This window comes from Monodon monoceros, unplaced genomic scaffold, assembly GCF_005190385.1.
Source record: "Monodon monoceros isolate NGI ecotype Baffin Bay Population unplaced genomic scaffold, NGI_Narwhal_1 Super_Scaffold_6, whole genome shotgun sequence".
NCBI classification, from domain to species: Eukaryota; Metazoa; Chordata; class Mammalia; order Artiodactyla; family Monodontidae; genus Monodon; species Monodon monoceros.
The window spans coordinates 11,227,127-11,242,103 of NW_021703783.1; the positions used below are offsets into that span (position 1 = coordinate 11,227,127).

At 39.3% G+C, this 14,977-nt stretch overlaps 1 protein-coding gene across 2 annotated transcripts in view; it reads right to left on the bottom strand.

Annotated features, from left to right (window-relative positions):
• Positions 1-14,935, bottom strand: part of ERP27 (endoplasmic reticulum protein 27) — a 22,122-nt gene extending 7,187 nt beyond the window's left edge. Inside the window, exons 1-4 of one of the 2 annotated variants that reach the window (XM_029205293.1) lie at positions 14,049-14,935; positions 13,578-13,675; positions 11,732-11,869; positions 17-133 (exon numbers count right to left, since the gene is read on the bottom strand). In XM_029205293.1, the coding sequence (XP_029061126.1) occupies positions 17-133; positions 11,732-11,869; positions 13,578-13,675; positions 14,049-14,142 (447 nt within the window). In that variant the 5' untranslated portion in view covers positions 14,143-14,935. Of the gene's footprint in view, positions 1-16; positions 134-11,722; positions 11,870-13,577; positions 13,676-14,048 lie in introns of both variants that reach the window. The other variant, XM_029205292.1, reaches the window with a different exon arrangement.
• Between the last annotated feature and the right edge of the window lie 42 nt (positions 14,936-14,977).

Genomic DNA, 14,977 nt, shown 5'->3' on the forward strand with positions numbered 1-14,977 from the left:
GACAGGGGCTATTTACCATAGGGTTATACTCTGTCACCAAGTGGAGGTTGTTCCTCTGAATGAAATGGCTTAACTTGGTAGCATCCATGCTTTCAATGTCTTCACTCTTTAAATCCAGCTGTTTGTTATCCACCTGGGTCACACAAAAAGGATAAAATTGTCACTGTCTTCATTCATCAATAAATGTTTCTAGACTATTTACCACATGTCAGGCACTAACTAAAGCTCTAAAGACAGAAAGGTAAATAGGAAATGTTCCCTGCCCTCTAGGAACACACTGTCCTGTGGGACACAGAGAAGTAAACAGAAACATCACACAGAATGCGGCTAGTGTCATCACAGACCCATTTGTCACCTAAGGAAGAGCAGAAAAACTCCCAGGAAGAGGCAGCTCCTGAAGAATGGCTAAGACTTGTTCAGATGAATGAGGATGGGGGTGGGATTTTAAATAAAGTACAGCATTTGCCAAAGGCAAAATGATGCGAGATGCCCATTCTAGAAGCTGCAGTTCGTTTAGTTTGACTCTAGCAGTAGATGTTAAGTGCGGGTAGAAGAGAGACAGACAGTGGGGTAGGCAGGGGAAATTCCCAAAGAGCCTTGAAGTCAAGGTAAGTAGGTTAAACTCTAACCTGAGGGCAAGGGGATACACTTACAGGATCAGATTTATGTTTTATTTATGTACCCTTCGAATGTGAAATAAAACACACATATAGAAAAAACCACAAAACAGAAAATATAAACCTCAGTAAATGATCACAGAGTAAACAACTGTGGAACCACCACTCAGGGAAAGAAATAGAAAATTGCCAGAATGCCTGAAGCCCTCTGTGATCCCTTCTAATCAATAATCCATTAGTTTTCTGCCAAAGGGACCATTATCCTGACTTATGATGACCTTCTTCATCCTTTCCTTTATAGCTTTACTGCTTAAAAATGCATCTCTTAATGTTATAGTTTAGTTTCATCTTTTTAAAAACATTATGTAAGTGGAAACAAACTATTTTTTGTATGTGTATCTCAATTCTTTTGCTGAAAATTTTGTTTATAAGAGCCATCCATGTTATTGCATTTAGCTATAGTTTGTTCATTTTCCTTGCTCTATAATATCTGATTGTATAAATATGCAAAGCATTTATTCATTTTACTACTGATGAAAATTTAGACTGTTTTCAGCTTCTGGTTATTAAAATAAGGCTGCAATGAACACTCTTGTTCATTTCTCTTGGTACTCATGTCTCTATATCTGTTGGGCATGTATCTAGGATTAGGATTTGATTGTAGGATATGTGCATTTTTTTTTTGTTTTTTTTTGTTTTTTGTTTTGCGGCACGCGGGCCTCTCACCGCCGCGGCCTCTCCTGTTGCGGAGCACAGGCTCCAGACGCGCAGGCCCAGCGCCCATGGCCCACGGGCCCAGCCACTCCGCGGCATGCGGGATCCCCCCGGACCAGGGCACGAACCCGTGTCCCCTACATCAGCAGGCAGACTCCCAACCACCGCGCCACCAGAGACGCCCGGATATGTGTATTTTTGACATGTATTTTGATGTGTGTTTGGGAGACAATGCCAAAGGTATTTTCTAAAATGGACAATAATGTACATTTGCATTTGTACTGTTGGAAATGTCCCATTGTTCCACATCCTTGCTAACACTTGGCATTATCCACCTTTCTAATTTTATTCATTTTGATGAATATCTGGTAGTATCTCACTGTGGTTTCACTTGTATTTCTCTGATTAACCAGTTGTATATCCATTTCTCTGAAGTCTGTGTTCAAGTCACTTGCCTATTTTTCTATTGAGTTGATCCTTTCTTTGCTGATTTGAAGATGTTATAATGAAACATTATTATTTTGTCATTCACAATGGATCTAAAATCTACCTGGGACTCATTTTTTCTTCCTTCTTAAAATGATGCTTAGATTCTGATTTTTAGCATTACTGTTCTCTAAAATACATGTTAAAATCTCCATATTTCCCTTTAGAAGGCTATGGATGCCTTCTAAATTCATAAACTTTATATGTATGTTTTATTATCATTCAATTCAAAATGTTTTCTAATTTCTGTTCTTATTTCTTCTCTAAACTATTGGTTATTTAGAAGTGTATTTTTTAATTTCAAAATGTAAGATTTTTGGGTTATATGCTTGTTTTTGATTTCCAGCTTAATTTCTACATTTTATTTTTATTATTTGTCAACTTCTGTATATGTGATATGTGTCCTTAAAATTATGCATATATTATAGTTTTTGAATACAGTATTCTGCATATGCTCATCAGGATACTTAGTTAATTTATAATTCAAATTATATATATATATTATTTATTTATTTATTTATTTATTTATTTTTTGACTAGCTTATTCTCTCAGTAGAGGAGTGTCAAAATCTCCCAGTATGATTGTGGATTTAACCATTTTTTCTTACAATTCTGTCAGTTTCTTCTTACATATCCTCAAGTCATGTATGCAGATTTAGAATTGGTAAATCTTCTGGGCAAATTAAAATTGTTGTCTTTATGAAGTGTCCTTCTTTATCCCTATGGATGCTCATTGCATAAAAGACTACTTTGTTCATACTAATATACTTATACCAGCATTCTTTTAGAAGTGTTTACATGGCATATCTCCATCCTTTTACTTTCAACCTATCTTTATACTTTACATATGTCCCTATTTTTTAAAACATTGTATCTCTTATAGAAAGCACATAGTTTTATTTTTAAATCCAGTCTGATAATCTTTGCCTTTTAATTGGATTATTTTTATATAATGTAATTACTAATATATTTAATTAAATATGCATTTTTTCCATTGGCTCTGCCTGCTCCAAATCTCATTTTCCTTCATTTTTGGCCTACTTTGAATCCATTGAGCACTTTTTATTATGCCTTCTTTCTCTTTTTTGACTCAGAAGTTACACACGCTATAATTATTCTCCTGAGGATCACCAGCATGTGTTACAACATGCATACTTTACTTATCAGAATCTAATATTAGCTGGCAATTCTACCTTCTTCTTGGATAATGCAGACATTAGAACATTCTAATACACTTTACTTCCTTCCAAATCAGTCCATGGCCCACACTCAAGACCTACAGGGGATTATTGTTCTGTGTGTTAATTCTAAATCTCACAAGACATTATTATTATTGTTATATAATCAATATACATTTACATTTATGCACATATTTACATTTTAGTTTCTCTTCATTTCTTCCTGCATTTTTGAGCTTCTATCTGGGAATTTTTTCCCTCTGCCCAGAGAACACATTTAGTATTCCCTTTAGAATGAGTTAGATCTGTTGGGTGAAATATTCTTTCAGTTTGATTGTTTAAAATATGCTTATTTCACCTTTATTTTTGAAGGTTATTTTCGCTGGAGGTAGCATTCTTTGTTGAGAGTTATTTTCTTTCAGTTTTTGAAAGATATAATTATTTGTATTCTGCATTCCATTCTTTCTATTGAGAAGTCATCTGAGAATCTTAGTATTACCCTTTGAGCTTACTTTGAAGGTAATCTTTTTTTGTCTGATTTAAGATTTTTCTCTTTTTCTTTGACTTTCTGTTATTATACTATGGCATGGCTACGGGTAAATTATATAGATGATACATATATATAATTATATATGTGTGCAGGTGTATGTAGTGTGTGTGTGTATATATGTGTATGTGTGTGTGTGAACTTATATATTCATATATGATCAGGGGCTGAGGTGACTCGAATCTGTGCTGCAGCTCTTGGGAGGGCTGATCTACTTATGGTTCATGTTTGATTTTAGGGTATTTCTCTTTAGGGCCCAAAGTAGAGCAAAGGATGTCTTACTGGTTTTACCTCCTACTTCCCCTTGGGGTCCCTGAACTCCAACATTTAATTTTCTGGCTCCTTGAATATTGCAAAAATGCTAATAAACCTCTCAGCCTCTCTGCTGCTCCACCTAGAACTGGCTATGTCCCCCAGATGAAAAGCAGTCCAAATATAGGGTTCATCTTTCTGGGTTTCCATTTTATTTTAGATCTTAGCCTAGACATTCCCCCTTCTCTTGCTGGTTCTCCAAGGTCTTTCTTTAAAATATTTTTTTTTTGCTCAGCTTTTTCAAAAAAATTATCCTTAGTGGAAGGGATTGTCTAGTTACCTGTTCTGCTATCCCAGATTTGCATTTTAGAGCTGCCTTACCATGATACTCAGGTATGTTGAAAGATAGGATGTCATATTGCCAAACATCGTTCCCAGAAGTTTCCCATTCCCATCTCCCATCTCCTCATGCCCATAGAGACGAAGATAAAGCTTCCATCACCCATAGCAACTATGCCTACAGATAAAACTGTCAGGGCCAGATCCTGAACAGTCTGCTTCCTGAAATAGTTTGGGTCACTTTTGAGATCTTTGGGCCACCAACACTTGAACACTCCTTAACTCTTTCCCTTTATCTGCTATCTTATATCGGTCCTACCCCACCAGATCTTGCCCTGGATCAGAACCATCTTCTATTTTTCTCTTCTTTTCTTCAAGGTGGTCTCTCACTGGGTTAGTTAAAAGCAATATGAACCTCCAAGAAACCCAATGCACTCTTTATGGTTAATTTGATTAATTCTGAGTCTATTTAGTCATATCTGGGTATTTCTCTTATAATCCATTTGTGTTCAATTATTTGTTGAGTGCCTGCTGTATATTAGGTACTGAGGCCCAGAAGTGCTGACCTCACTCAGATGGCAATTTAATCACTTTATTTAATGATTGTTTTTCACAACCCAAACTTATGAAATACATAATGCCGAGGTACAGAAAATGTTTGTCTTTCAAAAAAAGAATTTTGAAAAAAATTCAACGAAACCACAGGATGTTTTAAAAGGTGAACTATTTTGCATATTTAATTGTTTTAAAATTCACACAGTTTGAGTAGAAAGCTTGGGGCAGAAATATAAAAGCAGGAGAAAAAAGTCTTCCTAGGTGGAGTCCTTGCCCACCCTTCTCCCATCCCTCTCCTCTAGTCGATAGAGAAGAAAGTGAACACAAAGGATCTTAAAAGCTGCTTAAGGCCTGCTTTGCCACCTGGCATGTCTCCTTCCTAAGGCTTTGCTAATTGTGCAACCATCAAAATCATCATTATAATCACAACCAGTGTCCTTTGAATCTTTAATATGTTTAAATACTTCCTGATTATTTTTCTGGAAACTTGCAGGCCTGGTGTCTAAGCTCAGGGGACAGAGCTGTGGTCTGAGCCAGGAGTTCCTCCCTTTCTGCTCCCTTTTCCAGGCAAGCCCTCACATTTCCCAGAACAAGACGAACAGGAAACTCCAGCTCCTCCAGGTGTTTCTGGACTTAAGGCATGCTGTATACTGGAAGCACCGTGGTTAAGCGGTGATAACATTCCCTAAGAAGCAAAGAGCTTTAATAAAAACCACCCTCCTGAAGCCTTTCCAGTTGGTTGGGCTTCTTTGAACGAAACATACCCGATTATTTCTCTATTTCTTAAACCAAAAAACTCTGGAACGTTCATGTGTAGGGTTCCTGGAAACAACATTTGAAAGGAATTCTTTCTTCTGTAAAGGGAATTTATTTGCCTAATGCCCTGGAAAGAAAAACCCAACCCTGGAACCAAGAGTGGGGGAAAAATTTTTATATATTTTTCCAGTTTTTGGAAAGAATTTTCCTTGAAAAATCATATTATTTTTCTCCCCAAGAAAAGAGGCACCAGAATAAAAACAGTAAACAGTAAACCAGAAGGGTTGTCACCTTACAATATAATTTGAGGTTCCCCAAGAGAATCAGATGTGGATTATTTTATGTTTCAGACACTGTGTGCTACCAATGGATTTCATCACTCCTTTTCTGTTTATTAGTATTCCAGCAATACTCCTTTGAATTCTGCTCAATTTCCGTAATTAACAACCCAACAGTTCATAAAACATATTAAAGTTGTCTTAGTTTACACCAGTTACAATATTAAATATCTGGGCTATCACGGAGAAATCATTTGTTTAACAAATACCCTCATGTCTCTGGGTTTGTTTGTTTTTTTTAACATCTTTATTGGAGTATAATTGCTTTACAATGGTGTGTTAGTTTCTGCTTTACAACAAAATGAATCAGTTATATATATACATATGTTCCCATATCTCTTCCCTCTTGCGTCTCCCTCCCTCCCACCCTCCCTATCCCACCCCTCTAGGTGGTCACAAAGCACCGAGCTGATCTCCCTGTGCTATGCGGCTGCTTCTCTGGGTTGTTTTTATAAGTTGCTTAGCTTACCATATACTTGGTAAATATATACTTTAGAAAAAAAATTTTAAAATTTGATGTATCTTACTTCTTGCCTTTCTTATCAGTTTATTTTTATGCAGTGGTTTCTTCTGATTCTCTGCTTGGAAAGGTGCATTTCTTATAATAGGTTTCCAAGGAATAATTGTGAAAGGTGTGAAAGGATGCCTCTACTGTGTTTCCATCACTATCCCATTGGGTCAAAGTTAGGCTAATTATATCTCTTTTTTGGCATGTGGGATCTTAGTTCCCCAGCCAGGGATCGAACCTACACCCCCTGCGCTGGAAGCACAGAGTCTTAACCACTGGACCACCAGGAAAGTCCCTATATTTCTTAAAATAGAAGTGATTGAGAATACTCAAAATGAGGTAAACATTCAAATAATATCTGAAATTCCAGTTTAGGACAGGCTCATGGTTTATTCAACATGGGATTACATCTCTGTTGGGGCAACATTAAGAGTCCTGTTGAGAGTGGTGAGAGTTGCTATCACTCTCACAAAAGACAAGCTCTGTCCTCACACAGACAGGTCGTCATACACAACTTACTATTGCTCCATTTTACATTTTTCCCAATCGCATGTATATAGTTGGCCTGCACTGTTTTTGCAGGTGATGCGTTCCATAAATATAGCATTTGCCAGTCTCTCATCTCTCCAACATAGCTGTCAATTCATATTCCCACTTATTATTTCAGCTTATTTCTAAACATGTTCCTACAATGGAAATTTACTGTAGGGACAAATTCTGAAATTTCTTTGCCAAAATATGCCATGCCTAGATTAGCTCTTGAGAAATAATCCTGGGGTTTGATTAAATAGTGCCAGGGAGATAGAGAAATGGTTTAGGAGAAAGTGTGTTTCTTTTCTTCTTTTTTTTTTTTTAAGTCTTTAGAATGAGGAGCATTAGAGTAAATAGAATCTAGGAGTAAAAACATCGGTTTTCTTTCTCCATTCATCTGTTGATGGGCACTTAGGTTGCTTCCATGTCCTGGCTATTGTAAATAGAGCTGCAATGAACATTGTGGTACATGACTCTTTTTGAACTACGGTTTTCTCAGGGTATATGCCCAGTAGTGGGATTGCTGGGTCAGATGGTAGTTCTATTTTTAGTTTTTTAAGGAACCTCCATACTGTTCTCCATAGTGGCTGTATCAATTTACATTCCCACCAGCAGTGCAAGAGTGTTACCTTTTCTCCACACCCTCTCCAGCATTTATTGTTTGTAGGTTTTTTGATGATGGCCATTCTGACTGGTGTGAGATGATATCTCATTGTAGTTTTGATTTGCATTTCTCTAATGATTAATGATGTTGAGCATTCTTTCATGTGTTTGTTGGCATTCTGTATATCTTCTTTGGAGAAATGTCTGTTTAGGTCTTCTGTCCATTTTTGGATTGGGTTGTTTGTTTTTTTGTTATTGAGCTGCATGAGCTGCTTGTAAATTTTGGAGATTAATCCTTTGTCAGTTGCTTCATTTGCAAATATTTTCTCCCATTCTGAGGGCTGTCTTTTAGTCTTGTTTATGGTTTCCTTTGCTGTGGCACATATATACAGTGGAATATTACTCAGCCATAAAAAGAAATGAAATTGAGTTATTTGTAGTGAGGTGGATGGACCTAGAGTCTGTCATACAGAGTGAAGTAAGTCAGAAAGAGAAAAACAAATACCATATGCTAACACATATATATGGAACCTAAGAAAAAAAAAGAAAAGAAAAGGTCATGAAGAACCTAGGGGCAAAATGGGAATAAAGACACAGACCTACTAGAGCATGGGCTTGAGGATATGGGGAGGGGGAAGGGTAAGCTGTGACAAAGTGAGAGAGTGGCATGGACACATATACACTACCAAACATAAAATAGATAGCTAGTGGGAAGTAGCCACATAGCACAGGGAGATCAGCTAGGTGGTTTGTGACCACCTAGAGGGGTGGGATAGGGAGGGTGGGAGGGAGGGAGATGCAAGAGGGAAGAGATATGGGAACATATGTATATGTATAACTGATTCACTTTGTTATAAAGCAGAAACTAACATGCCATTGTAAAGCAATTATACTCCAATAAAGACGTTAAAAAAAAAAAGATGGCTAGTTGCTGGGAGAGGATTTGGATTGGAAGAATAAAAATAATAGCTAACCTATCTTAAAAAAAACAAAAAAACAGCAATACACTTTTATTATCTTCGGTTTTGGAGGTCAGAAATCCAATGAGTTTCGCTGAACTAAAATCAAGTTGTTGGTAGACCTCCCAGAAGCTCTAGTGAAGAAAGACATTTTCTTGCCTTTTCCAGCTTCTAGAGACCTTAGCCATTCCTTGGCCCCTTCATCCATCTTCAGAGCCAGCACCATAGATAGCATCTTCTCTCCTCTTGGACCTCCTGTATCCTCCTCATAAGCATTGTTGAGATTACATTGGGCCCACCCAGATAATCCAGGATAATCTCCTCATCTCAGGATTCTTAATCACATCTGCAAAGTCCCTTTTGCCACATAAAGTAACATATTCACAGGTTCCAGGGATTAGAACGTTGAAATACTCATGTTTCCTCTAAAACATTATATGTTAACCAAAAACTAAATCAGATAATAAAAATACTTTTAAGAAATAGAAAAAGAGGGGCTTCCCTGGTGGCGCAGGGGTTGAGAGTCCACCTGCCGATGCAGAGGACACGGGTTCGTGCCCCGGTCCGGGAAGATCCCACATGTCGCGGAGCGGCTGGGCCCGTGAGCCATGGCCGCTGAGCCTGCGCGTCCGGAGCTCCACAAAGGGAGAGGCCACAACAGTGAGAGGCCCGCGTACCACACACACACACAAAAAACTACATGTTTAAATATCTTGATTTTGCTCTCTTAAGACATGGGGAATATTGAAGAGTTTTTAGGAAAGACGTGTCATGGTCAAATTTCCATTTTATATCCATCATTGTGATACCAACCTAGAAACTATAAGAAGTAGTAAAGGGAGATCTATTAAGAAGATATTGAAAATGTTTATGCCAAAGATGCTAAGAATCTAAGCAAGGAGTGAAATAGAAAGAGTGGAGGAGAACATAGGCTCAGTAGGGTAGGAGGTATGATTGGCAAAGATTAGATACTAAATGAACACAGCCATTCAGTAAGACAGTGTTTTAGAGGAAGGAACATGATTCAGCAGGTGCAAATGACAAATTCAGTTTTGGCAAAGTTAAGACTGCAGTGCTTATGAGGGTATTCAAACAGTTATGTCCAGCAAGCATCTGAATCACAGGAGAGGTCCAGGCTAGAGGTAAAACATTCCAAATCCTCAACAAACACACAATCGTCAAACATGAGAAAGAATTATATCACTGAAGGATTACACATTCATTCAGTAATTGATTCCTTCACAGGCGTAGTACAGAGGAATTTAAGGCAGTGAAAATACTGGGATACAGTAATGATAGATTCATGTCATTATATATTTGTCCAAAACCATAGACCATAGGACACCAAGAGTGAAACATGAAGTAAACTATGGAGTTTGGGTGACTATGATGTTTCAGTGTAGTTTCATCAATTGTGACAAATGTACCGCTCTGGAGGGGGATGTTGATAATGGGGAAGATCATGTATGTATGAGGCAAGAGATAAGAAGAATCTCTATATCTTTCTCTTAATTTTGCTCTGAACATAAAACTGCTCCAAGTAAATCTTTTTTCAAAAAGTAAAAAAAAAAAAAAAATTCATTCACATATTCATCTATTCACCAAACATTTATGAGTACCTGCTACATGACAGGCACTTTTAAATGCTCGGTGGTTGAAGTAATGAACAAGACAGTCTTTGGCCCCATGGAGCATGGATTATATAACCTACATTGGGAAGAGCATTGAGTCAGGCAGTAGTATGGGTGGAGGAAGAGAATATCCCAGGGAGACGAAAAGAAGAAGTGGACCAGGAGAAGGAGGCTCCTAGGTCAAGGAAAGATAAAATATTAAAGAGAAAAGAGAGGCCAACAATGTCAAATATGGCAGAAATGTTCAGTAAAATAAGACTTAAGCAGTATTCATTGGATTTGGAAATATGGAAGCCACCCTGGACTGGATGAAAACAGTTTTAATGGAGTGGTACATAAACTAGGTAGTTTAAGGGCTTAAAGAAAATTGGAGACACTGAGTAGAAAATACATTTAAAAGACAGTTGGATGAGGAATATGAGATAGATAGGATGGAAGTGAGAGCGGGAAGGACCTTCAGTCCAGAAATCTTGAAACTTTAACTTTTGCTCAGTTTCTCATTTACAGTGGACTCTGGTCATTTTCACCTTGGTATTCCACCAACAATGTAAACTCAACAACAAAATAAAACATCAGAAATCCCTATTTCTGTTATGCCATCACTATTCCTAGGTACCCTGGGTTTCAACCTTGCCTCCTTTCCATAATTTTGATATCTTATCTTTGCAGGACCTGCCTTTCCTTCACTTTCTACTGCTACCTCTTTGCTACAGATCCTTAATACATGATCTATTTTGTCAGCCTAATAAAAGTTCTCTCTACTCTTGTCTCTTTGCCTAACAGTCCGTCTGACTCATTGCTGCCAAAATAATTTTGCGAACACATTTCTGTTCATATTATTCCCCTGATCTAAAGGCTTGAGGGGCTGCCTAGTGCCAAGCAACTTAAGTGCAAACCCATTAAGCTGGTATTCAAATTTCCTCACAATATGGTTCCAATCAAGCTTCTCTGTCTTTTATTCATTTGCCCAAAACATGTTCCCTGAGATCCAGTCAAGTTGGCCTGATCACTGTTTCCCAAGTTTATTTTTTTTCCCCCATGTTGGCCACGAATTCTCCTCTATTTTGTCCAAATTTTATCTGTTCTTAACCCCAGTTCAGTTGTCTCCTTCATAATTTATTTTGGTCAGAATTCCTACCCTTCCTTTATCATTTGAACCCTTGTAATATTTTATCCATGGTGATGCTCTTTGTATTATGGATACGTGCATATTATGTTTACAATCTCTACTATATTTGTAAGATCTATGAGAGGGGAGAATATACTCAATGTGTTTTTATTATCATTATCTTGCATAGCGCACAGAGTAGTTGTTACCACGTGTTTGATGAATGTAAGTGAACTCTCAAAGGTATGAAAATATAAAATTTTAGAGCTCACAATGACCTTACTGATGATATAGTCAAACCCTTTTATTTTATAGATGAAAGAACTGAAGCCAAAAAATGTTCAGTGACCTGCCCAAGTCACATGGCTGGTTGGTGACAAAGCAGTGCTCCAAATCTTATGTCCTGACCCTCAGTCCAGGCTTCTTCCCATTTCATGACAGCATCTGTTTAGGAAGATTGAGTTGAGCCATTGTCCTTGTCATCATGGTCCCTGACTCAGGCAGCACCATTAGTGTTCAAGACCTAGACTCTTCTCTGGTCTCAGAAGTCTGTACGTCCACAACCCAAGGAAAAACTGGGAGAAGGCTGGAGCTGCCCACCTGACTTACCAGACGAAAGAGGGAAATGGTGTTCCCAGTAACACTGTAGTGGGCCAGAACCTCGGAGGCAGTGCTGATTCCAAATGACACATCTTGGAAATTTTTCACCACACTGTGGAATAGGGACACTGCTGGTACTTCTAAATCCTAAAAACGAGAAGAAAAAACCCCACAGGTTGTTTTTGGAGGAGAGAGACAGAGAAACAGACTAGGGAGTAGAAATGTGTTCATTCACATCAGAAATCATAGTGTCCAGTGAGACAACATTGACCTCTAAAAATGCAGGCTGGATTTGCAGTGACATTGTTGAATTTTCCAGGCTGGGTGGGTTAATAGGTAACTATAACATTGTGGCTAAGCCTGGGACTCCTGTCTGGCTTTACCATAGAACTTGCAGTTTACTAGTAGCTGAGGGGGGTCTCAAAATCATAGAGACCTGCAGAGTTGGGCTGCTCTGTCATTGATATACCAGAGGGGGCAAATGTTTGGGGAATAATTTGTGGAAGAAAAAAGAAATGCAAAAATCAGAAATAAGTGTTGTCAAAAGGGTCAAAAAAGAAAATAATAAAAATAAGAGAAATTAAAGTGGAAGCTTAGAAGGTTTATTAACAAAGGCTTGTGTAGGATGTAGAGGAACAGTCCTCTTTCCACTGTGTGTAAGCCATCAAGATACTGTTCATGGGTTGGTCCAATTCTAGAACCCAGGCCTGCAAGACAGAGCAGGGAAGCCTGTTCTGAGTGATGATTCCAGTCCTTCTATAGCAAGCTGGCATTATTTCCCTGCTGTCATGGGACCTTTGTCCTCAGCAGCTCCAGGCAATACACTAGAGTGACCGTATTTGTCCCTGACACCTTTCTAGCTAGAGAAGGAGATGTGCTAAGAGAAAAGATCATGGTTAGCCTTGCATCTGGGGTCAAGCAGAGGGAGTTGGCACCTTGCTCATCCAAAAAGGTGTGTGGAGTTCATTCGAGGTTATGAACAATTGTTCATCAAGGCTTCCTCTTTTTTTATTCTGCTCCTTAGAATGGAATTGCTCGTGAATCAAACAACGACACCCGGTGGTCATTTAAGTTATTGCACCCAACTCCGCTTCCTTGGCACTCCTTCCTGTCTGAGGGTGGCTGTTTTTGTCTACAGTTCAGATCTCTCATCACTGAAAAATTTGCTCCCCGATCTTCCTACCCGACTTACATCTCATCAAGGCTATTTCCAGCTGTGTACACAGAATAGACAGGGTGATGATGAGTTGGAATTAATGAATGGAAGCAAGACAAGAAGGTCTGCCAGGAGAGAGCAGGGGCTTGATCAGCTGTGAGAATCTCCAGATGTTACCTCCAGACAAATAGAAAAATGCTGGAATGATGCCTTCTCCTTTATGGCTGCTTTTCTTAGCCAGGAAGCCAATCTGGAAGATGGAGGCTAACACCTTCCATATACAAAATGCCATCCTTATTCAACATTTCAGAGCAAAAAAAGAGAAAGACGCATAGGGGACTACTTATTTGGTAAGAGGCTCTACACTGGAGGCAACTATTGACAAATGCGTTGCCTGGATGATAGAAGTTGGCCCTGCCTCAGAAATTCAGATACTGTCCGAAGCTTCAAAGCATCCACAGATGGGGAGGCCCAGTCGGCAGTCTCAGAACTCCTGAAGCAAGTGTGAGGAATTCATAATTCAGAGACTGGGAATGGCTAGAAATCGAGAGATCTTGATGGACAAGCTAAAAGCAGACTCTGTACCCTTAGGCTGCTAAGGCAGTGTCATCTGGCCAGCAGGTGACTAACGTGGCTCCCTTGAGGTAGAATATTTCTGGTTCTTTGGAGGAACGACAGCGGGGGGGTATCTGGACGAACCTGGAAGAAGCCTATGACAGTCACCTCAGCAGCAGCGACGAATTCCATGGCAGCCTGGACATCTGTGAGCCAGACAGGTTCCCGGGCACCGGCACCATCTAGGCAGAGACAGAGGAGGGTGGGGGGGAGAGTGAGAGAGAGACAGAAGGTTTGGGCGTACTGAGTAGAGAAGAAGCAGCTCTAAATCATAAGGGCATCTCTACTTTTTCTCTTCATACTAAGGCCAATGAGATTTAGGAGTGCAGTTATCATTCCAAGGCTTTATTTATTTATTTTTTACTAACATGGGGAGGGGGGGTCCCCACAAGATAGCCTATTTCTGAAGGAGAATGCCAGACTAGGGGAGGCAGATCTTTGTCTAGCATCTCCTGGGAAGTTTCCTAGGTTTGGAGGACATATACCCAGAGCCCTATCATGTCCCCTTCCCTTCTTCCAACAACACTTTCACCCCATGGTGTTCTTTTCTTTTACCTGAGGATTCCTGAACTTCTGCAGCAACTTCCGGGGATAGTTTGCACGTGAAGAGACATAACAGATACAGGTGTCTGAAAGGCATGGCCCCCATTTTCCTGCTGCTTCTCCAAGCCCCGGCCGTGGTGTCTACGACTGCTGATCCAGGACAGCCCACTCTTCAGCTGACTGTGGGGTTATTCAAGCTCTGGGAACTTAGCAGCTGGCTCTGGGATGGGGGACCTTCAACTTCTGAGATAAGAGATGGAGTTCAGTGACAGGGCCTCAGGACAAAACCGGCTAGAAGAAAGTCAGGTCAGTTCATTTAAATAAAATATTCGATGCCGGGTATTGACCTATGCACCAATGATAACTGTGACCTGATCACCTCTCCCAGCCTAGATTGTTTATGTGAAAAGTGGGCAAATGAACAGATCGTTTAAATATAAAATGGAAAATGATGATAAAATTGGGAAACTCACAGGGTGCTAGGAGAGGATGAACTAAAGACATTTTAAACACTGGTGGGGTCCAGTGAAGGCTTTCTTCCTGCTGGGGATGCCTAAACAGAGTCCTGGGTAAATAAAATTTTACGAAGCAACGAGGGTGGAAAGGGAGTTTCATGTAAAGAGCCAAAGCACAGAGATGTGAATGTGGTGTGAGAGAGAATTATTAGTAATTTAGTATTACCAGAAAAGGGAATGATAAATCCAGGCAGAAAGGCACGCTGGGACCAGATCGCAGGGGGCTTTATATTCTAAGTGTAGGAGCTTGTCTTATTTCGTAGGTGATGGGAAGCCACTGAAAGATCTTAAGCAGGAGAGAAACAGTGCCTGATGTGGCCCAGGTGCCTGTGGAAATTCGAGAGATTCTCACAGGCAGAGGGATATATAAGTCTCCAGCTTAGTAGAAACTTCTATATGATAATACTATAAAATAAAATAAATTGA